Below are 27,218 nucleotides of genomic sequence, written 5' to 3' on the forward strand. Positions count from 1 at the left end.
TGATTTTTTAATTAAAAATAACTTCAAATAAGATTGTTTTTGAAAAGTTCGTAAATTTTTTGTGGATAGGAACGAAGAAAGTATTAGGTCGTCACTTCATAGACATCTCTACTAGTAAGACGTTAAATTAAATTAACATTAATAAATAATGAATAGCTCAATTTTATTTCACAAAAAGTAAAAAGTAATTTAAAAATTGACATTATTTAGAAAGATATTTTGGTACTTGACAAGAGCAGGGTAAAAAAGTAAATATAAAAGACGTCACAAAATTAACCTTGGCTATTGATTTCTTCCGTTCTTCTGGAAGCCTCTGGCTATTTATTCTATTGCTATTAAAAAAAGTTGCCAACTTTGAAAATGGTAAGAAAGTTAAGAGTCATTATTCCTCTAAAAAAAAATTAAATTAAAATAATAATAATAATAAATAAATTTACCGTATGAAAATGACCAAAATACCCTTAGACTACAGGTTCAAAGTATATCCACGTCCATTTGAATTATGATTGTCATTGTCGACCGCAACAACCACCACAAATGACCATCAAATTCACCATTGTTGCCTACCAACCCCCAACTATCATTATAAAAACAAAATATTTTTTTTATAAAAGTGTGGAAACCTCAATTTAGTAGACACATTTTAAAACTGTGAGGCTAACGGTGATACATAACAGACCAAAACATATAATATCTACTAACGATGAGTTTGAGCTGTTATAATCATCCTTACCACCGCTGCTACCATCACTTGCCTAAGTACTAACATAATAATAATAATAAAAAATTTAGGGTAAAAAAAGAAAAAAAGGAATAAAATGGATAAAAGTGTCAAATTTTGGGTATTGAGAGCCAAAATTGTCAAAATAATTTTGTAGTTCGAATAATTCAAAAAGTGGACGGAAAAATGGGAAATTGCATTTAATAAGAGGAGAAATTCTGAGCATACACTTCCAATTAATGAAAAATATTGGGAAATGTAAAAATGGTTTGACACGCAACTCCGCCTTCGCCAAACTTCCCATCTTCAAACGTGCCTCTGCATCTGGAAACCTCTATAATCTTTTACCACGTCTTCATTGCATTTTTTACCGTGGGGTAAATTTATTCAAAAAAATAACCCTTCTACACTTTTCCGTACATTATAAAATTGATATTATTTCAAATACAATAATTATTAAATTCAAAATAATAATAATAATAAATATATATATATATATATTAATCCAACTCAAAATTTTANTTTTTTTTTTTTTTTTTTTTTTTTTTTTTTTTTTTTTTTTTTTTTTTTTTTTTTTTTTTAGTGTATGAAAACTTCTTTCTAATAAGACTGGTTTTAAAAACTTTGAGGGAAACCTGAGAGAAAAGCCTAATGATAACAATACGTGTAAGTGGTGGACTTAGATTGTTACAAGTGATATAAGACACCGGACGATGTGCCAGTGAGAACTTTTGGTCACGAAAGTGAGTAGATTGTGAGATCTCATATCGATTTGAGAGGGGAACGAGTGTTAGCGATGACGCTAGGCTCTGAAGAGGGTGGATTGTGAGATCCCACGTCGATTTCGTAAAAAGAATATTGTTTTCATTTAAATTAATTTTTTTTTAATAATTACAGCTCATTAATATTATGGAAAATAAAAAATAGGCCAATAATTGAAGGAGAAGGAATAGAAAATACCTCCAAAATAAAGCAAATTATTAATAATATTCTCACGTTCGTTTCGTATAAATATTATGAATTAAATCTCTCTCTTTCATTGGTTTCTGTTTTGCGGACGAGATGGGCCCAATTCCCTCATAAGCCCAGATGTAACACGGACTGTTTGGGCTTTTGAAGCAGCAAATACAGGCCCAATATAATTTCATTTGGGCCTACCAAAGTCCATATAAAGAAATCTCAAGGATTTTTCCATTTAATTTTTTAATAAATAAAAAAATAGTGTTACCAAACTTTTTTATTATGTTTATAATTTTAAAAAATTAATTTCTAACTATAAATTTATTTTAATATATGTCACTCTTCCGTCTTCATTTACATATATTTTCCCTTGAAAATCTCCTAAGTTATATGAAAATGATCATATTTATAATAAATACAAATAAAAAATATTATTTTTTATAATTAATTATGAAAAAACCCATAAACTTTTAAATTTTTAATAATAATCTTAAACTTTCAACAAAATCGGAATAAATTAATATTTTGTTTCAATAATAAACTTTTAATAATATTTTAAAAATATATATAAATTTTAAAGATTTCATTAATATCTTTCAATTTAATAAATTAATATTTTGTTTCAATAATAAACTTTTAATAATATTTAAAAAATATATAAATTTTAAAGATTTTATTAATATCTTTCAATTTTTTTAAAACTATTCTACTGTCAATATTATGTTTAAAAAATATCCATAAATTTTTGTTAATATCAAAGTATTTTTGAAACATTATTAAAGGTATTTTTGAATTTTGTAAAAACATTTGAGGATATTTTTGAAGTTTTTAAAATACTTTAAAGAAATTTAAAAAAAGAATTAAGGATATTAATAAAACTTTAGAAAACTTATGGTATTTTCTAAACCATTTTAAATAAAGTATTAATGGTTTCTATCCAAAATTAATTTCAAGTGTTTTCTAATTTTTTTAAAGTTTAGTTTTAAAAAAAATTAAGGACATTATTAAAAAATTTGAAAGTTTTAAGACATTTGTTTAAATAAATTACAAAATTTAAGTGCATCTTTATTAATTTAGTCGGTAATTATTAATAAATATAATATTACTAAAAATGCTCCTCCCAAAGAATATATATATATTATATACATATATATATTAATTTTTATTTTAAGAAAATAGTATTCTCTTGATGCTTCTAGATTCACTTTAATAATACGGATAGGATATAATAAAATCTCTTTATCCATTGAATCACATACAAATATAGAATTTCCAATTATTTAAATAAAAAAGATTCAGAAAATAATTTATCAAGATTTTAAATGTGAATACAACGAAAATATCAAATGTTTCAATAATACTCTTAAAATTTTACTAAAAAAATTAAACTTAAAAAAAATAAAAAATATTCTCCCCGGATCATAAATAGAAACCACTTACATTTTGTTTAAAAAATATATTTAAAAAAAAATTAATGAAAATTTTTAAAATTCAAGAATATTTTCTATTAAAGGGTGACGCGAGTATTTTTTAAATAAGGTATTAATCAAGATAATAAGGATATTTTTTTAGATTATTTTAAAAAATTTAAGAGTATTTTTTAGATTTTTTTTTTTAAGTTTATAGTCATTTTTTAGATAAGAATAAAAAATAAAATAATAAAAAAAGGGAAAGAAATTGAGTTATCTATCCATATTCTGTACGGAATGTGAGCAGAAAAGCAGTGGCAGTGAATGAAGGTAATAACAAATGATTGGTACACCAAATGCCTTATCTAATCTATTATCACCCACTTATTTTTCTTCACTTTTTTTATTCACACTACAAATTTTCTCTCTTTTTCTCTGCATCCAAACAGGAAAAAGAACAGCAGCACCACTCAACTCGGCTGCTTTAACTAAGCAAACACCGAGATTTGGGTTGAGTTTGGTAAGTCGGTGTTTAGCTTTGATACCATTTGTAACAGCTCAAATCCACATTTTCTTTGGGTTTTACCTTTCCGGCCTCATCTCAAGACTTTAAAACGAGTTTGTTAGGAAGAGGTTTCCACACCCTTGCAATGAATGTTTCGTTCCTCTCTCCAACCGATGTGGGATCTCACAATCCACCCCTTGGGGACCCAACGTTCTCGTCGGCACACCGCCCGGGGTCTGGCTCTGATACCATTTGTAACAGTCCAAACCCACCACTAGCAAATATTGTCTTCTTTGGGATTTCGTTACAGGCTTCCCTTCAAAGTTTTTAATACGCGTATATTAAAGAGAAGTTTCTACACCCTTATAAAAAGTTATTCGTTTCCCTCTACAACTAGTGTGGGATCTCACAATCCACCCCCCTAAGGGTCCAGCGTCTATGCTCGCACACTACCCAATGTCTAGCTTTGATACCATTTGTAACAACTCAAATCCACCACTAACAGATATTGTCCTCTTTAGGCTTCCCCTCAAAGTTTTTAAAACACGTCCGTTAGGAAAAAGTTTCCACACTCTTATAAGAAATGCTTCGTTCCCCTTTCCAAATAATGCACGACAAGTTGAGGGAAAACTACAACATACGAGTTTAACCTCTACAACAAATGCAGGACAAGTTTCCCTCTCCAACAAACATTTAACTAAGCAAAGACACAGATCTGGGTCGAGTTCAGCAACGTTCTCTCTCGTTATCTCTCCATACAAACAAAGAAACTAGAACGATAAGTCCTTAAAAAACAACCAAAGACAAGAACCCGAGTCGAGTTTAGCAAGTCAAATCCACAATTAACAACCAAAACCAAACCAAACCAAAGCCAATGATTGAGAAACACAAAGCTTCAAATCCATGGAATGTCACTAAGTTATCACTCAAAGTGGTTGGTCCTTTTCTTTTCTAACAAGTGGGGGCATGAATGGCCATGAAACAATAAAACATACCATCAACCAAGTTGGCAAAAGATAGGACTAACTTTGTGCAAAAACAAGTCCCTTTCAAACTCCCAACAATCAACAAAAAGATAGGGATAAGATGTTAAAGCTCTCTATATAGAGCTGTCAATATGCTATACCCATTTATTGAATGGTCCTTCTTTGTTCATCTAAGTCCAAATCTCTTGTGGGTCCTATTTCATCATTCTATCCCCACCCACCCTTAAACTTTAGGTCACCCCACCCTATAATATGTTCATGTTCGTATCACGAGAATAGTTGCAGAAAAGACACAAACTCAAAGATTCAAAGCTAACTTATTTTGAATTCATAGATAAATGTAAGAGATATTACATAAGCAAGAGGTTAAGCTGCTTTTAAACTCGATATCTCGGTAGAACAAACTAGATGAACTTATTTTTCGTAGCGGTTTTTCGACAAAAAAAATTGATAAATACCTTGAATTCATATAAGCTGTGTTCTTGGAGGCAAGGAGGCAAGAATCTGTATCAGATATACATGGAGAACAACAATCTGGGAATGATGCTCTGTTATAGACTGAGGGAGGAACCTTAGCTAACTGATAAACATGGATAATTTTCGGTTGTCAACCTGTTAACATCAGCAAAAGAAAAGAGTGTTAACGATAGCTACGTGACCGAGAGACACTTGCGGTATCGGATTCAAAAAGAGGAATGTAGTTTTAATTCCATTGGCCACCGTGCATTTACACTCGAGATTACGACTTGTAAAGAGAGCCACTAGAACGAATGGGGCGAATTGGTTGACAACAAGGTGAAGGGTAAGGATTTTGATGACTTGGTACCCTAAATTATGTCGAAACCGACACATATGAACATTGATTACGGGAAAAGAAGTCGTGCCCAAGTTGGATTATGTAACAGCCTAAGCCCACCGCCAGCAAATATTGTTCTCTTTGTTGGGCTTTCCCTTTTTGGGTTCCTCTTAAGGTTCTTAAAACGCGTCTACTAGATAGGCTTCCATACCCTTATAAAGAATGCTTCGTTTTCCTCACCAACTGATGTGTGATCTCACAATCCACCCCCTTTAGGGCCCACCGCTAGCAAATATTGTTCTCGTTGGACTTTCCCTTTAGGGGTTCCCCTCAAGGTTTCTAAAACGCGTTTGCTAGGAAGAGGTTTTCACACCCTTATATCACAATTCACCCATACTTCTGGGCCCACCGCTAGCAGATATTGTTCTCTTTAGATTTTCCCTTTCGCGGTTTCCCTCAAGGGTTTTAAAACGCGTCAGCTAGGGAGAGGTTTCCGCACCCTTATAAAAAATGTTTCGTTCTCCTTCCCGACCGATGTGGGATCTCACAGATTAACATTAATCATTTGTTAATGACACAATAAGAATGATTAGTAAGACTTACCCAAAGTTCCATTTACAATATCATTGGCTATAGGTCCGCCAAAAGTAGGTCCACTAGGAGGGCCAGTTGCTGCTGGCGTTTGACTTTGCAAGACTGTTGAGGGACAAAATCTGAAGACATTTATGGGCTGCAAAACAAAACCAGACATGATTAATCTTAATTGTTACAATTTTTGAACAAAACATCCAACAGACAAACTCTAAACACAATCCAATATCTAACCTGCGAGCTAGGTTGCATATGATGGAAACTCATTAGACGAGCATACTGCTCTTGCAAAGCGGGATTCGACATCTGATTTTGATAATTCACGGGGTTGAAAAGTTGAGGTTGGCATATCGTCGGTTGGTTTGGAGTCGGAGTCGCTGAAACCGATTGATCGACAACCGGGACCCGAGGTAATTGCATTGAGTTGTGAATTGAAGGCATTGAAGGTTGAGCCATTCCCATGCCCATAGCCATTCGAGACATGTAATGTTGAACGCCGGGAAACATCATTGGTGCCATCCCGTTTCCCATCCACATAACCTATAGAACATTAAGCAATTAAAAAAACTTTAACAGCTCAAGCCCACCGCTAGTAGATATTGTTCTCTCTGGGCTTTCCCTTTCAGGCTTCCCCTCAAGGTTTTAAAACGCATCCACTAGAAAAAGGTTTCCACACCCTTATAAGGAATGCTTCGTTCCCCTCTCCAACCGAGGTGGGATCTCACAAAAACGCAAAAATCAGTAGATTTTGTGGAATTCGTAGCTAAACTCATACCTGTAGTTGTAATTGAAGTGACTTCAAATATTCAATAGCTTCATCTAACATTGAAGCTTTGTCGGTCTGTGACAAAGAACAAAAGATTCATGAAAACTGAAAATTTTAAAGTCAACCAAGTTGACTTAATATGTTCCAATCATTGTCGGTTACCTTATTACAATGTGGTATGAGTTCTTGCAGTGCTTTCATCTTTTCATTTATCCTTTCTCTTCTTCTCTGCACTAAAACTAAGCTCTTAACATGAAGTTCATAATAGAAAAAAGATTGATAAATGAGGAACGGTCGATATCCTACCCTTTCCGAAAGGTTATGTACTTCAGCAGCACGAGTCCTGCGCGGAAATCCCGACCGTGGAGCTGCCTTGTTTCCCTCAGCAGATTCTAGTTCAGCAGTCTGCAGAAAAGCTCGAGGCGTGATGTTCATACCTCGAAAGTATAACTAATCGACTTCATGATATAAAAAAACGCTTAATAGCTTTACCTCGCTTTGGCACTCGGATTCTTCCCCGTCTCGACCTTTTCTTTTGTTGCTATTACCTCCATTAGATTGTCCAATTGTTCTACTTCTATCCATACTACTTCCCGAACCGCCCGAGGACGAAGTAGCGGTTGGATCCATGGTCTCAGTTTTCCCCCTCTCACCTTGTGCAGCCATCTTTTTGTTAGAGAGATCAACAGATAAGCCAGCATTCCCGACGCCACTCGTCGAAACTCGACTCACATTTGGTTCAGGATTAGGAACTTGGTTGCTTCCACAGTGGCTCGAACCAACCGTCGTTGCTGAACAATCTTTTCCCTCTCCATGTATCAAGTTTCCAGCTTCTCTCCCTCCATTTGATGATCCCAAATCACCCCTCAGTGCCACAGGAACTTGAGAAAAGTTCATCATTTTCCCTAAATCTCCCAAATCCTTCGTTTGTCGTATCGAATCCGAACACTGATATCTCGGAGGAGGCATCGTGTTCGTAGGCAGCTCAGCAAGAACTGCAGGAGGCTTAGAGTTCTGAGTAGCAGTAGCAGCAGCAGCATCAAAGGCACCAAATCTAGTTTGTGGCAATTCAGAGAAGAACTCCGAACAAAATTCCTTGTCGAACGAATCGTCGTCGAGTGGATCATGAATCCACGAAACCGTCTCATCATCTTGAATCAAAGTGCTTGAAATTCCACAAGAAATATTAGTCCTATCAAGTGGTTGATTCTGTTTCTGAATAAGGCTTGGTTTTCTAGCCTTTTGGCTTTGTAAGACCACTTGCCCATTTCTCCATAACAGCTCCACAAGATCATCATGTTCATGTCTGTAAAATCCGCCATTAAAGCTTAAAAACCATGCTTGAAAATGCACAAAAAATTTGAAAACAACAAGAAAAAAAGGGCTAACCCCATTGATTTCTTATGGCTAGCTGAAGGAAGATCACCCTCAAAGTTCCAATCAGGAAAGCAATAATTCATGGCCGCCGCCGCCGCCGCTTTGACACAAAATCTCTGTCAAAATGGAAGAACAAGGCAAAAAAAAGCCTTTAAAATCTCAAATTAGAACACAAAATTCAATACTTAGAGGCTTCCAAAGAAGAAAACAAGAAACACCCACAAATTATTCCACAAAACCCACAAAATCTAGCATAGAAATTGACCAAGAAATGACATAATTAATGAAGATTAAGCCAAAGAATGAGAAGAAAGTCCAAGTAAAGCAGTAAATAATGCACATAATTGAGTATCTAAACAAAGAAATGATTAGAAAACGCCATAATCAAGCCTTTAAAACAGAGAAAAGGAAAGAAAATACCCAAAACCCAATACCCATAAGCAAAGAACACGAAGAACACGAAGAACACGAAGAACAGAGTCTAAAACCTGAAGAAATCCGAGTTTGAATCGAGAGAAAGCTGGAAAATGGAAGTGACCCTGTTCGTGATTTCTCTGTGAAAGGAGAAAACTCCACAGCAAATGCAATGGAGCGAGTGAGAAATGGACCAAAAGGCATTTAAAACCAGTGGTGAGGGAAAAGGACGTCACACACACAGAGGTCAGAGCAAAGATTCGGTACTATAAGGAATAGAGGTGAGGTAGAAGGGGAGGACACGTGGCGAAGAGGCAAGGCGTCTGTGATTTTCTTGTAGGACCAACGGGGGAGGTTGAAGATCAATTTCCATGGAGGGTGTGTTTTATTATATCTCTCAATGATGAGAGGGAGAGGAGACAAATGTGGTCGGAAGAACAGTAATGACAACTCACCACCTGATTTTGCCTATCCCAAAAGTTATGTTATCTTTCAGGTTAAAGCTATAGATTTTGTCCTTCAATTATTATTATTTATTTTAATTATTTAATCAATCCTAAATTTGTTATTTTGTGTTTAATAATTATTTAATTTTATAATTCAATTCTCTCTATAATATACTTTTAAAAGTAATGATCCTAAGTTTAAAGATTTTATATTTTTGGAAGAAAATATTTGATTTTTTTTTATATTAAATTTAAAGAATAAAAAATAATTTTTTTTATATAAATATTTGAAAATTTAGTCCATTTTTTATGAAAAAAATATGTTCTTAAAAACTAATTATTTTAGTTTTTTTAAAATTTGGATTGGATTCTATTGTCCTTCAATTATTATTATTATTTATTTTGGTATGTTTTTTTTTTTAAATATTTTATGAATCCTAAATTTGTTATTTGTGTCTATTAATTATTTAATTTTATAATTATTAAAAAATTTAAATTATTTAGCTTTTCAAAATTGTAAGGAAATATTTGATTTTTTTTATTATTATTAAATTAGGAAACAAAAAATAATATATATATTATTTTTTATTTTTTTATTTTTGAAGACTCCACCGACAACGACCACAAATTAAAGAATGAAAATTACCATTTTTTCATCAAATCTATGAGGTCTCATTTGTATTTATTTTGTAACAGCTGAAGCCCTACCGTTAATAAATAATATAAGAGCTAGACATCGAGCGGTGTGTCAGCAAGAATGTTGGATCTTTAAAGAGGGTAGATTGTGAGATTCCAGGTCGATTGAAAGGGGAACGAAACATTTTTTATAAGGGTATTGGAAACTCTCCCGAGTAGACACGTTTTAAAATTATGAAGCTGACGACGATACGTAACAAATCAAAACGGATAATATTTGTTAGCGGTGGGCTTGAATTGTTACAATTTTATTTTGAATCATGAACTTTGCTATCAATTTTTGGCTCCGGGGATGGGCACCACGTTGTCTTGTGCTATTAGCCAATTAAGCGCTACCTGATCCGAGCCAAGTAAGCCAACTTTCAGCATTCTTATTGAAAACCTATAAATTTTACGTAGAGAAGAAGAAATCAATTAGCTACCTGTGTGGATGTTTTGTTGTAGGTTTGTCCTATGTCCCGGATCCGGTTTAGTAGCGGTTCGAGCTGAACGTTAAACAAATACTTTAGAAATGAACGAAACGTGTTATGGGTATGTTCAAAGTATCGAGTGTTTCTACCGACCTTTGTTAAGAACTGTGGAGTGTAGATTTGACCTCGAAGACCAGTTGGAGGATTTGTAGGAGTGTACTTTCCCGAGAGAACGCCTGCATTATAACCGTAGTTAAAATAATAATATTGTCGTTATTGAGGGCACTCCCTCCAACAATGGCTTGCGTTCGGCTTGGCTCAGTTACATGACATTCATGGTGAGGGACGATGCTCTCTTATAGTGAATGGGATCGATCAACGTTACATGATTACAAAAGCAAGTGAAGTTTTTGAACTTGAAATGCGATAACAAAAGCGTTAATGAATATGAACGAGAATTTTATTAGACTGTCTCATTTTACTAAACTTATGGATACCGAAGTTTAGAGAGCACAACGATCTATTATGGGTCTAAGAGAGAAAATGTAGAACACGATAGCAACTCTAGCTCCATCAAATCACAAAACGACCCACTTGTTTAAGAGTAAAATGACAAATCGTTACGGTTGATATCAGATCAGCTCAAAGCAAAAGCAATGAGATATTTGAATGGACTTACCTTGCCCAATAGGCGAATATGCAATTAAGGTGATTCCAAGTTCATCGCAGGCGGCCTTCACACCGTTCTCTTCTGGTAATCTGTATATAAGGCTATAATTCACTTGGTTTGAAGCCAGTGGAATACCTCGTTTCTTCAATTTCTCATGAGCTTCTCGAAGTCGCTTTTCTAGATTGCAAATTTATCAGAATAAGAGTGATCGGGAATAAATTAAATAATGGTTAAAAAAAATTTAATTCAAATAATCATTATTAAAATTAATTAATTAATTAAATATTTATATTGAATAAAAATAAAATAAGAAGTTTATTTATTTATTTTCAAACCTACTAAATCAATTTTCATATATTTTATATTTCAAATAATTAAAATTTATTTTTAAGAGTAAAAATAATCATATTAAAAAGAACTATAATAAATAATCGTAAATTATTTTTTAAAATTAATAATCAACTCGAGTTAGTCAGTTTTAACTTAATCTAACCATAAATGTTTTATTTATTTAAATACAACTCAATTCAAATAAGTTGATAAAAATAGTCAATGGTAATATAAGTAGGTTCGTTACATTCATGATTTTAAAACAGGCCTGTTAGTGAGAGGTTTCGTTTCCCTCTTTAACCGAGATGGGATCTCACGATCCATCTCTTTAGGGGTCAGCGTCCTCGTTGTCACACCGCTCAGTGACTGGCTCTGATACCATTTGTAACAATTCAAGCCCACCGCTAGTAAATATTGTCAGTTTTGGCTCGATACGTACCTCCATCAGCCTCACGGTTTTAAAACGTGTCTAGTAGAGGGAGAGGTTTCCACACCCTTATAAGAAATGTTTCGTTCTTCTCTCCAACCGATATGCGATCTCACAATTCACTCTTTGGAGGCCAGTGTTCTCGTTGACACACCATCCGGTGACTAGCTCTGATACCATTTGTAAACGGTCCAAGCTCAAACCCACTGCTAGTAGATATTGTCCGCTTTGATCGATTACGTATCGCCATCAGCCTCACGGTTTTAAAGCGCGTCTACTAGGGAGAGGTTTCCACACCCTTATAAGGAATGTTTCGTTCCTCTCTCCAACCCATATGGGATCTCACAATCTACTCTTTGGAGGCCAGCGTTCTCGCGGCACACCATCTGTTGACTAGCTCTGATACCATTTGTAAACGGTTCAAGCCCAAGTCCACCGCTAGTAGATATTGTCCACTTTGACCCGTTACGTATCGTCATCAGCCTCACGCGTCTACGAGGGAGAGGTTTACACACCTTTATAAGGAATGTTTCATTTCTCTCTCCAACCGATATGGGATCTCACAATTGAGCTCCTCGAGTAACCAGGTATATTTTGACACGACCCAAGTTTTTACTGCAGTAATACTAGAACATACCGCTGTAATTTGAAACACCAACGGCCTTCACAAGTCCCAGCTCAACAGCATCTCCAAGACCATCAATATACCCTTTAAAAGCAATTGTTAATGAACTAAGCTTATTCTTTATAGAGAAAATTCAAGTTCAAGGTTGGGGAGTGAAGAACAACCTTCATTTCCCCATATTCCAGGCCTGAGAAACAAAGCCAAAACCAGCCAATATAATGAGTCAAAAGCTATATATGTAGTAAAGAGAAGCTGCTTGGAAGAGTCAACAGGCACTGACCAATGAAGTTGATATAGGTCGACCGACGCAAGTCCGAGGCGAGCGAGGGAGTCCTTAAGGACGCATATCACGCTTCGACGACCTAGCCTCCATGGTAATGCTGCAAATTTTGTAGCCACTGTGACATCAACTCCCGGATCCTTTGCCTTCTTTTCTTTAATGAATCTGTAGCAACACTCGGAAGTCAAGTCAAGTGTTGATAGGTGGGACGTAAAGACAGTTATTGTAACAACTCGAGGCCATGGCTAGTAGATATTATACACTTTGGCCCATTATGTATAGCAGTCAGTCTCACGGTTTTAAAACGCACGTCTATTAGGGAGAGGTTTTTGCACCCTTATAAGGAATGCTCCATTCCCCTCTCTAATCAATGTCAGATTTCACTGTTATCAAATAAAAACGTCGTAAAAGAGACACGAGAAACAAAGACGACGTAAAAGAGAAACGAGAAGCAAAAACTTAGTAGGGAACGAGACACGAGAAACAAAAACGTCGTTTAAAAGGGTACCTTCCTAAAAGAGTTTCTGATTCTACAGCACCTAAAGTATACTGCAAAAGAGGAAGGTTATTAGATTCATTAGCAAAGGTCATTTTCGGAATATAAAAATAATAAGGTGAAAATAAGAGGGATATATCCGACTGAGGCGCCATAGATTTCAGCAGTGTCAAAGAAGGTAATGCCATGGTCAACACTGGCGTTGAAGGCAGCTTTAGTAGCCTTCAGCTTCCTATCTGAAACAAAATATCTCAAACCACGTTAACCCGAGCATACCACGATAAATAAGACTATAATTTCGAGTATCAAAAAAAATCTCAAACCACGTTAATCCGAGCATACCACGATAAACAAGACTATAACTTCGAGTATCAAAAAAAATCTTAAACCACGTTAATCCGAGCATACCACGATAAATAAGACTATAATTTCGAGTATCATTTTAAAAGATCGATGATTCGATTATTCCACTAATTAAAAAAATTATAAAAAATTTAAGTTAAATATATATTTTAGTTTAGAAGTTTATTCTTTATTTTAAAAATATTCCATTTAGTTTATATAATTTTAAATATTTCAATTTAATTCTAATAAGTCATTAATAAATTATATTTTATCGACTTAGGCATTTATTATTTATTATTATTATTATTATTATTATTATGTTATATATTGTTTTACCATAAACTATGATACAATCAACCAACCCAATTACTCAAATAAAAAAAATGTTGGGATGATGAAAGTCTCACGTCCGCCAATTTAAAGAATGATCATGGGTTATAATCAAGGAATACTCTCTTCCTTGTGAGACCTTTTGGGGAAGCCCAAAACAAAGCATGAGAGCTTATGCTCAAAGTGGACAATATCATACCATTGTAGAGAGTCGTGTTCATCTAACATGATATAGAGTTATGACTTAAACTTAGTCGTGTCAATAGATTGGTAAATCCTTAAATATCAAACAAAATACTTGAAAAGAAAAGGAGTCGAGCCTCGTTTAAGGGGATAATATCATACTATTGTGGAGAGTCGTGTTCATCTAACAAAAAAAATATACAAAAAAGAAACTTTAAATCGTAACAATTAAATTTAAATTAAAAAAAATGAAAAAAATTTAAAATTATAAGTTAATCTGTAACCATAATTGAAACTTTTTTGTTGAAAAGGTAAATAAATATTAAAACAGTAATTTTGAGATGGTAATTGATATATTATCTACTAATTAACTACTAAAATTACATATATTTACTCCGATCTCAAAAGGGTTAATTCCGATTTTTTATTTTTTATTTTTTATTTTTACCTAATTTGAGAGTGATTTGATAAACTTACCGTCCCAATCAAGGCTGTTCCAATAGATGTCACCCCAAGACCAAGCTCCAATACCAAGCCTGGTTACCTTCAGTTCAGAACCGCCCAACTTCACTTTCTCTTCCGCCGAAGCAGCCACCACCACGGCGGTCACTCTGTAAATTCTACGGCCGTTTATCGGAGGAATTGAAAAGAAGCGGCCGGAATTTAACGGCACCGCCATGGCTACGGCACCCCAAAGATTAAAAGAAGAAGGAATTTCTTATTGTTTTCGATTTTTGTTTCTGAAGGTGAATGGTTGAGAATTCAAGCTTTCATGTGTGGTACTAATGAAAATACGTGGTATTAATTGTTTGGTCATTTTCTTTTAAATTATATTTAGAAATAAATTTATTTTATTTTATTTTATTTTTTTCTTCCGTTCCAAAAAAGAATCTTACAAGAGTGTTTACAACCATTTTTCTCTATTCCCCCACATTTGTCGTATGTGCCTCCATTGAAATGTTGGACACATACGATAGATACCTCTACCTCCATCGACACGTATGTGTTATACGTGATCATCGTACAAGCGAGAAGAACAAAACAAATCAAAATTTCATACCTACAAGACCTGTTAGACGAGGGTTTTATTCGTCTCAACGTCTCACTCTGGAAAGCACTAGTGTTGTTTATAATAAAAGACGGATCAATTAGATTGTGCATCGAATACCATAAAAGCTAAACAAGGTGACAGGGAAGAACAAGTACTCTTTCCCTAGCATATTCTCACTGAATAACATAAAACGTCAAGTTGAAAACAAAAAAGTCAATGTTTCAATAACGTCCTAGCTTAATTTATAAACCACACGACATTGACGCAAAGCTATGTAGAAGCTATTTGTTTGACTAAATTTATAGCAAATGGAACTCCACGATGATAATACGTCGTTTCTACTACGTCATTAAATATAGCTTAGAAAAAGAGATGGAACATATACTTCATAAAAATATGAAATGGATTTAGACAGAAGCATCACTCAAAAGCATATTCAATTAGAAGCCAACAATGAAGTCAACTATGACATAAAAACAGCAAACTTATATTCCAAATCCAGCTACCTCTTAAAGGTTGACTTGACTAAATATTTCTTTTGTCGTCTCTCGACGCACGATAATACCTCCTTATAACATAGTAGGGTATCTCTCGAAGCTCCGACAATACCTCCTTATAACATAGTAGGGCATCTCTCGACGCAGCCCTTGGACTCGGCAAAGTCCGACAATTCCTCCTTATAACATAGTAGGGTGTCTCTCGACGCAGCCCTTGGACTCGGCAAAGTTCAACAATACCTCCTTATAACATAGTAGAGTAGACCACGAGCAACAATACAAGGATACAAGGAGCAACCCTCTACTACCCCGATTAAGAAACTAAAATCGAAACTCGACCTACTCGTCAAATCCAGCCCCAAGTCAAAATTCAAGGGACGTTAGGAGGAAGGTGAAGAGATATCCCAATGAATTAACACCTAAAGGAAGATAAAAACAGACGAATGTTTCAAAGCAACTCATTGAAGAGCAAAGAAACGGTAAGATCTCACATCGGTTGGAGAAGAGAACGAAACATTCTTTATAAGGGTATGAAAATCTCTTCCTAGCAGACATGTTTTAAAAACGTGATAGGAAAAGCCCAAAGAAAACAATATCTGTTAGTGGTGGACTTGGACCGTTACAGAACCCGTCCTTTTAGAACCATGTAAGAAAACACCAAGCTACCAATAGATTATATGTCTGATAACCAAAGGCTCAATCAAGTTTCACACAAGAATATGAAGTACATGAAGCATATTTCAATGCTCAATGCAAACCACAATAGATCATAGCTGCCAAAGCATTGAATTATCGCTCGGAACCCCATCCCGAACTCGATAAGCAATCCGGTGAAACAAAGTACATAGTATTCTAGATGCCAAAGCAATGAATTATCACTCAAAACCCCATCCCAAACCCGATAAGCAATCCCATGCAACAAAATAAATGGTATTCTAGATGCCAAAGCAATGAATTATCGCTCAAAACCCCATCCCGAACCCGATAAGCAGTCCCGTGAAACAAAATAAACAGTATTCTAGATGCCTAAGCCAGCCATCTCAGATCAGTAACGTATCAAGTAGACGAAATAAAGCGAAACGAGTACCTTCGAAATAACTTATTCATTTAAGAAATAAACTTCATGATTCCCATTTAGCATGAATCTTAACTTAGAAAAGTGATTATAGTAAGTATTTACAGGAGCAACAGTCAGAGAGGAGGGAAGAAAAGAATAAGAACCAGGGACAGCGATACGTCTTCTCGTTAAGCTCCGCCGTTGCAATAGTGGACGCCGTTGCTGTATGCATTCTTCGATTTTACATTTAGTCCCTTCACGCCCCAAATTCTAACCGTATGGTCATCGCTGGCCGATGCCAGCATGTGCGGGTTCGTAGGATTCCAGCTCACACAATTAACCGAGCCAGAGTGACCAGTCAGCGCTTCGATAAGCTCTCCGGATCCTCGGTGCCATATATATACCTACAAACAGCAAGGACAAAGGATCAATTAGGATATACAAAAGAGTATTTATATAGTTCATAGAAAGAAGAAACTCGAGATCTCGAAAGAGATTAGTGTTCTCATCGAGAGATTAGTGTTCTCATTTTAACTAAGTCATCAACGTCCTTCATTCGATGCCTTCATTTTAACTAAGTTCTCGAGATGTTAAAAGGACGAACGATTTGCCTACCCGTGAGTCCTCACTGCCACTTGCAATAAAAGCTTCCTCGAGTCCTCCAAAACAGGATCGAATAACAAACCGAGACCGCTTATGACCTGTATACTTGCATACAAGATTGGGTTCACCAACTAAGCTCCATAGATGGATTTCTTGATTCAGAAGATTAACCAGCAAGAATTTATCATCTTTGGACAACTGAAAAGAAGTTATTGCTTGATCTTCTTCAATCCATCTATCAATTTTGGTCTCCCTATCGAGAAGCAAAATTGCGGTTTCTCGACATATAGTAATAATGTTCTTCCCGTCGTCCGATATTTCTAAATCCGATATCTTCGAAATCCGTTGCCCTTTCCAAGAGTCCAACTCTTTGCCATCTAAATCCCACATGGAGATACTCTTGTCATTAATACCAGCAAGTATAGCCTTCCCATCAGGAAACCATCCACATGAAACCAACCCGAAGCCAGCCTTTTCATAAACATGGAGGCACTTGCCAGTCGAAACATCCCACCGCCTAATAACCTCCTCCACCCCACACGTTAGCAGCTGATTATCGTCGGGACTCCATGAAATCAAGGAAACGGGTTTTTGGTGGCCGGATAGTTTATGCTTTAGAGAGAACTTACCATTGGAGTTTACCTACAAAACAAACAAGTACACACAGAGATTAGATATTTGAACGCACGGGGTATTGGCCCGAGTCGCATGGTTAATATAGCAAAGGCAGGATGAAAGAGATAGTAACGAAAAATAGAAAGCCCTCGTATAAAAGTTGGATCGGAATTGAGCATTTTTACCGAATAACTCTCAAGAAATTGGTTATGGAAACTAAATTTTCAAGACGAGGCGAGTAATTTTTACCGAATGCTATATGCTCAACGAGCGTAGTTCTAAAGAAAATGAATACAGGTTTGCCTGTTGTCACCTTAGATTAGCTAAGCTAAGCTAGACTAAGGTGTTCATCAACTAACCTGAATTCTTACGGATATTAAAATCCTAAAAGTTTTCCGATAATCAAGTACAATACGGTCAACCTATTGTCACCTTAGATTAGCTAAGCAAGTACAATAGGGGCAACCCGTTGTAATCGTAGATTAGCTAAGCTAAGCTAGGCTAAGGCGTTCATCAACTGACCTGAATACTTACCGATATTAAAATCCTACAAGTTTTCTAGTAATCAAGTACAGTACGGTCAACCTATTGTCACTTTAGATTAGCTAAGTTAAGCTAAGCAAGTACAATAGGGGCAACCCGTTGTCACCGTAGATTAGCTAAGCTAAGCTAGGCTAAGGTGTTCATCAACTGAACTGAATTCTATAAGTTTTCCGATAATCAAGCACAATACGGTCAACCTATTGTCACCTTAGATTAGCTAAGTTAAGCTAAGCAAGTACAATAGGGGCAACCCGTTGTCACTGTAGATTAGCTAAGCTAAGCTAGGCTAAGGTGTTCATCAACTGAACTAAATTCTATAAGTTTTCCGATAATCAAGCACAGTACGGTCAACCTATTGTCACCTTAGATTAGCTAAGCTAAGCAAGTACATTAGGGGCAACCCATGCTCACGTAGATTAGCTAAGCTAAGCTAGGCTAAGGCGTTCATCAACTAACCTAAATACTTACAGATATTAAAATCCTACAAGTTTTCCGATACGGTACGGTGAACCTATTGTCACCTTAGATTAGCTAAGCTAAGGTGTGCTTCAACCGACCCGAATACTCACAAAGATCATAAAAGAAATGTAAATATTTCCCGATTGGGGTGATAGCGATTATACCTCCCATATGATTGCAGATAGATCACTAGATGATGAGGCTAAGAACTTCCCATTATGAGAAAATTGCAAAAACCAAACTTCATCACTATGTGCTTGTAATACCTGTCCGAAAAAAAAAACTAAATTTAGCCAAAGAGGATAATATCTCGAACAATTATTTAAAATCTCACCTGAAAAGTTTGAGAAGGTATCTTATGTTTCCCACAGTCATGATCCGTATACAACGACATTTCTTGATCCGAAGCGTTGTGATAAACACAAGAGTCTCGTTGCAACAAAAGAGCCTGTTCGACTAAATCTTCCAACCTATTTTCAGGTATCATAATCGCCGGTGGAAGAAGTTTCTGCAATTCCCCGAGCAATTTCGTCCGAGACTTACCTCTCGAATTCTCTTCACCGATTAAACCACTCCGTGAAGGAGACATAACGAAGGACGAAAGTTCATGTATTCTATCAATGTTAATAGAAAGTGGAGCAATCTCAGTCCTCAATGTCTTCAAAGCTTCCATAACCTTATCAATTTCCAAAAGCTCCAAATATTTCTGTTCTAATATCAAAAAACAAGCAGATTTAACCATGTTTTCATTGGATAAACCAAATTTATGTAAGGTTTTAATGCTTTCATCCCAATTTCCATCAAGAATTTGCTGCATAAATATATTTACAGACGAAGAACGCAACGGTATCCCAGACTCTTCTTCGAGACGAGCGCTACTGTTCTTGTAACCGAGAGAATACAATGCATTAGCAATTATTCTCACGAACTCATCTCTTTTAATAACTCCTCTGGATCCAATAACCTTGCCATTGTCTCCTTCAGACGGTAGGGGTCTAGCCATTAAGTCCTTGGAAGAACCGTTGGAAAGAGCCCTAAACTCAGTAGAGGCTAGTTTCATGCGTTTCGAGGCTGGTTCTTCATCCTCCACACCTCCCATGAAAGGTGTAGCTCAGTCCATATAAAAATATATATATATATATAGCTGTATAAAAGGATCCGCCATTAAAGGAAAGCTACAAAGATCTTAAACAATGAACAAAATTACAAAAATGCCTAAAACTCCGATTACTTTGACTTAAAAACAAGCACTATTTGAAGTTCATCAAACAGATTTCCAGCACTTCCAGTGAATCAAGCAATCTCAACAAATCAAAGATCCAAACAAGAACAAGGAATTGGAGTATTCAACCAAATCAATCAAAGATGAAGTGTGAACTAACCGATGATCGAAGGCAAGATTCTCAAAGATAAGGCAATCCCGCGAGCAAAGGAATATGAAGGGGAATTTAAGAGGAGGAGAGAGCAATAATGGAGGAGGATAAAAGAAGGAGATGAAGTGTGGAGGGTCAAAATTCATAAAATATTTATTGGAATTGATGATTTGGGATATAGAAAGGGGAAGGAAAAGGGAAGAGTCGGTAGCATTTTTGTGGGTTGGAGCTTGGAAGAGGAGTTCACTGGGTTTGGCTTTGCTTTGAGGAAACCGCATCAAAAGGTTTTGGTGTAGACTGCGAGAGAGACTTGGAGACGCAGAGAGGAATGGAAACATGGCCGCCATGGGAGGCCTGCTTCTTCTTGGTTTGGGCCTTCACATAAATGGTCGGTGTTTCTGCGTAATGAAGCTGAATTTAAGGGCTTCCTGTTCTGTTTTCTNTTTTTTTTTTTTTTTTTTTTTTTTTTTTTTTTTTTTTTTTTTGTCTATTAAATTATATATCATCGACCAAAACGTCAAAAACACGATTAAAAAGGTTCGAGAACAAGCATGTCTTAATTTTGAGTATGATGTCTTAGATTTCATTGTTTTATCAAAGCTTAACGAGGTAGCTATATTGCTTACGGACCAAGCATTCAAATGTAACTGTTCAAGATCACTGCTATTTGGTCCGTTACGTATCACTATCAGTCTCACGATGCTTACCATTGTGGACCAAACGTTCAAATGTATCTACTCAAAGTCACTGCTAGTAGATATTATCCGTTTTGGTCCATTATGTATCACCATCAATCTCACAATTTTAAAATGCATCTACTAAAGAAAGGTTTCACGCCCTTATAAGAAATTCCTTTATAAGAAATTCTTCAGTGGCTTGGGAGCCCAGCATCCTCAAGACATCTTGAGCCCAGCATCCTCAAGACACCTTTATAAGAAATTCTTCAGTGGCTTGGGAGCCCAGCATCCTCAAGACACCTTTATAAGAAATTCTTCAAGTGGAATCTCATATTCCACCCATCTGGCTGCTCAAGTGGAATCTCATATTCCACCCATCTGGGAGCCCGAGTTCAACCACCCAAGCCCACTTCTAGTAAATATGATCTAATTTGGTCTGTTACTACTTATTACCATTAACCTCACGATTTTAAAACACGTCTATTAGAAAGAGGTTTCCACATCCTTGTAACGAATGGCTCCATTCTCTGGCTTCATTCTCCTCTCCCACCAGGATCTCAAATCAAAAGTACTTCTAATATATATAGAGAGGAAAAAAAAGGAGAATTAAATGGACTGAGAATTTTATTAATAGCAACTTTGAACGTCAAGAACTTGGAAAGAAGCAGCTGAAGGAGGAAGTATTTACAGAATAACAGAGGCACAGTAAAAGGAAAGAAAAAGTGGATACAAATGGGTGTGAATTTGTATTATTCTTTCTTCAAGATGTTCCTCTATTGCTACAATGGACGCCATTACCATTACCATTACCATTACTACTACTACTACTACTGTGTTGTTCATTGCTTTTGGAGTTGACAACATCCAAATCCATCCCTCTTAGGCCCCATATTCTAATCGTATGGTCGTCACTGGCCGATGCCAACATGTGAGGATTTGCAGGATTCCAACTCACGCAGTTTACAGACCCTGAGTGTCCTTCCAATGCCCCTACAACCTCCCCTGTTCCTCTCTGCCATATGTATACCTGCCACAATCCATACACCATCCATCAGCCACAATCAAACCCGAATCCGAGCTCGAAAGAACATACAACGCCATGCAAAAAAAAAACAACCCCACAACGACCGACCTCAAACTACCCCTACCGAAACGATTTCGAATCCAAAAGAATGAATCTCAACGAACGACGCCTATAGAGAAGCATAGAACCTCACCTAAAAGGGAGAGTTCATAAGGATCTTCTCGATCCCGTAACACGCTACAACAATCCCAACCAAACCAAGCCCACAACAACGACCGACCTCAAACTACCCCTATCGAAACAAATTCCAATCCAAAAGAATGAATATCAACAGACGACACACATAGAGAAGCATAAATCCTCACACCCACAAAATAAAAGATCTTGAAGAAGGAATACAATCCTAAAAGGGAGAGTTCATAAGGATCTTCTCAATCCCGTAACACGCCACAACAATCCCGACCAATATGATCGAGGTCAGTCAGTTAAACCGTAGGGAACCTTGTAGAAAGACATTCACTTCATCCTCAAATCGAGCAATAAGAAGGCAGATATGCAGATATGTATTATACTTCATCTTCGTATGTTCTATTTAACTAATATCAAAATGTTAATAAGACTAGAATTATAAGTTAAAAGGACGAACTAAGAACCATACCAGTGAGTCCTCACTACCACTTGCAATAAAAGCCTGGTTGAGCCCTCCGAAACAGGACCGAATAACAAAGCGGGTGCGCTTGTGACCTGTGTATGCTGTAACAATCTCAGCCTCGCCTTCTAAATTCCACAGATGGATTTCTTGGTTCAAAAGGTTTACAAGTAAGAACTTATTATCCCTCGACAATTGAAAAGATGTTATTATTTGATCCTCTTCGATCAACTTATCGACGTTTAACTCCCTGTCGAGTAGCAATATCGCAGTATCCCTACAGATACTGATAATTTTCTTCCCATCATTGGTTATTTCTAGATCAGAGATCTTAAGAGTTCTTTGGCCTTTCCAACCTTCCAACTCGTTCCCATCTAAGTCCCACATGCAGATACTCTTATCGGTAACGCCAGCAAGTATATGATTTCCATCGGGAAACCACCCACAAGAAACCAGTCCAAGACCAGCTTTTTCATAAACATGGAGGCACGCACCCGAAGCGACATCCCAACGCCTGACAGCTTCCTCCACCCCACATGTGAGTAGCTGACTGTCATCAGGACTCCATGAGACCAGAGAGATCGGCTGCTCGTGACCTAACAGTCTGTGCTTCAGAGAAATTCTTCCATTCAAGTCTACCTAAAAACAAAAATGAGGCAAAGAAAAAAAAAAAGAAGAAAACCCTTAGACCTGAAAGCATCAATAAAAGAGTGGAAGTTAGAGTGAGTGCAATATAGCTACCTCTTTTCTTCCACACACACACACAATCGATAAACTAATTCTACGTCGTCATTCTAGAGAGAAAAATTTAAAGCGATCACCATAATTACCTCCCATATGATTGCAGATCGGTCACTGGAAGACGAAGCTAAGTATTTTCCATTGTGAGAAAATTGCAAAAACCAAACCTCATCGCTGTGATCTTGTAACACCTACTCAGATCGAAAAAATTAAAAGTTTCAACTAACAGCAGAAAGAAACGACCCGCACAGTTACAATTTTTTCCCTTAAAAAACCGCTTAAAATGAAATAATTATATTAATACAATATGAGAAGATAAATCTTGACAAGGTAGTGTTATGTATATATATATATATATACATGTGTGTGTGTGTGTGTAATGGAATTGGATACCATTCAACCTAATCCAAACAGTTCTAAAAAAGTATTTCTCACCTGTAAAGTTCGAGAAGGAATCTGATTTTTCCCACAATCATGATCTCTATATAATGACATCTCCTTATTTAAGGCGTTATGGAAAGCGCAAGCATCTCGTTGCAACAAAAGGGCACGTTCAACTAAATGTTCCAATCTTTTTTCCGGAATCATAAGAGATGCAGGAAGAAGTTTCTGCAATTCCTCCAGTAATTGTGACCGAGCCTTGGCCTTTGCACTTTGTTGGCAGGATGAGTCAATTTGAGCCCTCATTGACGGAGAAACCAAGCAGGACGAGAGCTCACGAATTCTGCGTTCATTAACGTGATATGGAGTAATCTCGGTCCTCAGCGTCTGTAAAGCTTCAGTGACTTTGTCCCCTTCCAGAAGCTCAAAGAACTTCTGTTCTAATACCAAAACAGACGCCGCTTTGACAACACTTTCATCTGATAGACCAATTTTTTGCAAAGTTTCAACACTTTCATCCCATTTTCCATCATGGATTTGCTGCATAAGCACGTTTATGACCGGAGAATGTAGCGGTATCCCAGACTCCTCTTCTAGATAAGCACCAGTTTTCGTATAACCAAGAGAATACAATGCATTGGCTATAAGCCTCACAAACTCTACTCTTTTGATCACTCCCTTCGAACCAATAACATCACCATTGTCCCCTTCGGATTGTAGGGGGCGAGCCATCAAGTCTCGTGAAGAGCCCCCTGAAGGCTCGACCACAGATGAACCGTTCGATAGTCCCTTCAATTTGTCCGGCAATATCTTCATGCGTTTGGAGGCTGGTTCTTCATCCTCTAAACCTCCCATGAAAAGTTCACCTCAGCCCATATATAACTACGATGAACGGATAAACAGATATTTTCGGAATCAAAAAACATCCCGAATAAATTTCTAACTCACTACTCCACAATGTAGCCAAAGAAACAATTATAAAACTACAATAAATCAAATTGAGACGCAAGAACATAGTAAAGAACTTCAAACCAAATCCTGCTTTTCAACAACAACAATAAAATAAAATAAAAAATTAAAAAAAAATTAAAACATTCCCAAGAACAGCAACTTCAAGCGTCGTATATGAATCTAAAGACATTTCAATCATCCAGCAAGATCAACTTTCACCACTTTCCTTAAGTAGATTTACAAAATGCAATCAGCAGTAAACAACATGCCGAAAAAGAGAAGAAACGACGTCGTATTACTAAAGCAAACATAATCAGAGTCAAAACACGACTTAGCGTAATCTCAAACCTGATTAATCAAGAACCAACGCAACACTAATCCCATAAGAATATCATTTTGCGATCAATCAAATAGTTAGCAAAATTCCAACGCAAACACATTACCGACAGAGAATCAAGAGAAGAACATACCGTATCATAAAATCAAAAACAAAACAAAGAAATTCAACAGAAGAAATGGCAACATACCGATGGTCCAAAGCAAGATTCTCGCACAAGAAGCAACCGAGAAATTTCTTTTCAACGAAAAAGAAAAAGAAAATTCAAGAAGACGGAAAGAGTTCTCGGCGGTTGAAGAGAGAAAAAAGAATCGGAGAAATTGGGGAATCGGATTTGGAAATTGAGGGTTTGGTGGAGATGATGATGAGATGATGATGGGTTAAAGAAGAGTTGAAAGAGATGATGGCGAAGAAATATAAAAGAAAAATCACAGAGTGGGTTTGGCTTTGCGTGGAGGAAACCAACTCAAAGAGGGAGGGGGCTTTCCTTGTGCAGTGAGTGAGAATGAAGAATAGAAATGGAAGAATTCCAACAAAATAATACAGTGAATGTGGCGAGACGAGATGAAGAGCCGTGGGCGCCATGGAAGTCAAGCTTGGGCCTTGTTTTGTTCTTCATTTGGGCCTCTCTAATGGGCCTTGTTCTGTTCTTCATTTGGGCCTCTTTAATGGGCCTTCTTCATGGCCCATTTTCATTCTGTGTATTTATGATTCTTCAGTTGACTATTTTGGTTTTTACTTGTTTTTAGATTACTAAAAAGAGATGAAAAATGTGGCAAGCACAATCATACTAGAATGGTTAAAGTAGCCTTTGATTTACGAGCGTCGTTGACAATGTCATTTGTTAGTGATTGTCTTTGTAACAGCCCAAATCACTGTTAGTAGAGATATTGTCTGCTTTAGCCCATTACGTATTGTTGACAATGTCATTTGTTAGTGATTGTGTTTGTAACAGCCCAAATCACTGTTAGGAGATATTGTCTGCTTTAGCCCATTACGTATTGTTGACAATGTCATTTGTTAGTGATTGTGTTTGTAACAGCCCAAATCACTGTTAGTAGATATTGTCTGCTTTAGCCCATTACGTATTGTTGACAATGTCATTTGTTAGTGATTGTGTTTGTAACAGCCCAAATCACTGTTAGTAGAGATATTGTCTGCTTTATCCCATTACGTATTGTTGACAATGTCATTTGTTAGTGATTGTCTTGCCCAAATCACTGTTAGTAGATATTGTCTGCTTTAGCCCATTACGTATTGTCGTCAACTTTACAGTTTTAAAATGTGTCTGTTAAAGGGCCTTGCATCCTTACTAGCATATTGCCCGGTGTCTGGCTCTGATACCATTTTTTGTAACGACTCAAGCCCACCGCTAGTAGATATTGTCCACTTTGGCCTATTACATATTGTTGTTAGCCTCAAGGTTTTAAAACAAGTCTACTAGGGAGAGGTTTCCACACCCGTATAAAAAATGCTTTATTTCTCTCTCACATTCCACCCTCCTTGGGGGCCAGCTTCCTCACTGGCACAGTGTCTGGCTTTGATACCATTTGTAATAACTCAAGTCATCCTTAGTAGATATTGTATGTTTTAGTCTTTACGTATCGTCGTTAGTTTCATAGTTTTAAAACGCGCCTACTATGGTATGGAGAGAATCTAGGCTTACTCTGACCAGTGTCTCACACTGTTCGGTGACTGTCTATGATACCATGATGTAACGGGCTAAAACAGACAATATCTGCTAGTGGTGAGTTTGTGCTTGGACTGTTACAGTTTTTCTGATAAAACTTTGTCGCTGATTGTTAAAGTAGAGCGGTAAAATTTAGTTAGTACTAAGATAAATAGAACTGAACAACTCGACTTAAATTAACCTGAACCGCCAATTGGGACTTATGTCTCACTCTATCGCTTTGAAAAGCTCCGAATCAAAATGAATACTAGAGGCTTTTGCTAATAACATGCTACCTGTTTTGATTCCTTTGGTTGACACGTGTCAATTTCTTATTGATTAAATAAATTCAAATTCATAAATTTTGTTAGGTCGATGAATTTCATAAAACGATCATTTTAAATATAATTATTTTGTTCTTATTTAAATTTTAATTATTTTTATTTATTTATTCTTCAACAACTTTTTTTAATTGCGAATCTTAATTAAATACTTAAAAATAAATTAATATTTTACTTTTATTTAAAATAAAAGTTTAAATAAATGAATTAAACAATCTTAAAAAAATTATAATTAAATTAGGTTGAATTTATTATTTAATAATTATTGATTGAGTTAAAAAAAAATAATAATCTAATTTAAAAAATATCTTAAATCCCTTAAAAAAATAAATATAAAATTTCAGAAGAAAAAGAAACATATAAATTTGAACTACCGAACCAAATGGATGAGATTAGTCAAAAGTTTATTAAATCCTTTACATCGCCACCGTTGGTTTCTAAATCGTTAGCCATCAAACGTCCTGCAACGATCCTCAAGCGAGTACGC

The 27,218-nt window shown here is 36.1% G+C and overlaps 4 protein-coding genes across 6 annotated transcripts; all 4 read right to left on the bottom strand.

Annotated features, from left to right (window-relative positions):
* Positions 1 to 4,886: 4,886 nt before the first annotated feature.
* Positions 4,887 to 8,751, bottom strand: LOC111796510 (transcription factor PIF4-like). Its single transcript, XM_023679163.1, has 9 exons — positions 8,600 to 8,751; positions 8,124 to 8,227; positions 7,227 to 8,040; positions 7,041 to 7,139; positions 6,897 to 6,962; positions 6,744 to 6,809; positions 6,203 to 6,508; positions 5,981 to 6,107; positions 4,887 to 5,193 (listed from the first exon to the last, which is right to left on the bottom strand). The coding sequence occupies exons 2-9, from the start codon at positions 8,192 to 8,194 to the stop codon at positions 5,189 to 5,191; spliced, it is 1,554 nt and encodes a 517-aa protein (XP_023534931.1). The 5' UTR covers positions 8,195 to 8,227; positions 8,600 to 8,751; the 3' UTR covers positions 4,887 to 5,188.
* Positions 8,752 to 9,859: 1,108 nt separating this feature from the next.
* Positions 9,860 to 14,531, bottom strand: LOC111796583 (uncharacterized oxidoreductase At1g06690, chloroplastic-like). The gene is made up of 10 exons (XM_023679271.1): positions 14,241 to 14,531; positions 13,050 to 13,141; positions 12,918 to 12,958; positions 12,410 to 12,574; positions 12,294 to 12,316; positions 12,142 to 12,213; positions 10,757 to 10,924; positions 10,231 to 10,313; positions 10,090 to 10,152; positions 9,860 to 10,003 (listed from the first exon to the last, which is right to left on the bottom strand). Exons 1-10 carry the CDS (start codon positions 14,440 to 14,442, stop codon positions 9,941 to 9,943), a joined length of 972 nt encoding a protein of 323 aa, XP_023535039.1. The 5' UTR covers positions 14,443 to 14,531; the 3' UTR covers positions 9,860 to 9,940.
* Positions 14,532 to 16,388: 1,857 nt separating this feature from the next.
* On the bottom strand, positions 16,389 to 20,338 carry LOC111796580 (WD repeat-containing protein 26 homolog). Of its 2 annotated transcripts, none has more exons than XM_023679267.1 (5): positions 19,971 to 20,338; positions 18,923 to 19,622; positions 18,753 to 18,854; positions 16,984 to 17,613; positions 16,389 to 16,772 (listed from the first exon to the last, which is right to left on the bottom strand). In XM_023679267.1, exons 1-5 carry the CDS (start codon positions 20,306 to 20,308, stop codon positions 16,557 to 16,559), a joined length of 1,986 nt encoding a protein of 661 aa, XP_023535035.1. In that variant the 5' UTR covers positions 20,309 to 20,338; the 3' UTR covers positions 16,389 to 16,556. The 2 variants fall into 2 exon arrangements, with proteins under 2 accessions (XP_023535035.1, XP_023535036.1); XM_023679268.1 differs by having other exon boundaries at positions 18,923 to 19,732; positions 19,971 to 20,063.
* A 901-nt stretch (positions 20,339 to 21,239) lies between these two features.
* On the bottom strand, positions 21,240 to 25,262 carry LOC111796581 (WD repeat-containing protein 26 homolog). Of its 2 annotated transcripts, none has more exons than XM_023679270.1 (5): positions 24,912 to 25,262; positions 23,488 to 24,275; positions 23,142 to 23,243; positions 22,321 to 22,950; positions 21,240 to 21,665 (listed from the first exon to the last, which is right to left on the bottom strand). In XM_023679270.1, exons 2-5 carry the CDS (start codon positions 24,247 to 24,249, stop codon positions 21,399 to 21,401), a joined length of 1,761 nt encoding a protein of 586 aa, XP_023535038.1. In that variant the 5' UTR covers positions 24,250 to 24,275; positions 24,912 to 25,262; the 3' UTR covers positions 21,240 to 21,398. The 2 variants fall into 2 exon arrangements, with proteins under 2 accessions (XP_023535038.1, XP_023535037.1); XM_023679269.1 differs by having other exon boundaries at positions 23,488 to 24,315.
* Between the last annotated feature and the right edge of the window lie 1,956 nt (positions 25,263 to 27,218).

Source organism: Cucurbita pepo, chromosome LG06 (genome assembly GCF_002806865.2).
Source record: "Cucurbita pepo subsp. pepo cultivar mu-cu-16 chromosome LG06, ASM280686v2, whole genome shotgun sequence".
Taxonomy (NCBI): Eukaryota; Viridiplantae; Streptophyta; class Magnoliopsida; order Cucurbitales; family Cucurbitaceae; genus Cucurbita; species Cucurbita pepo.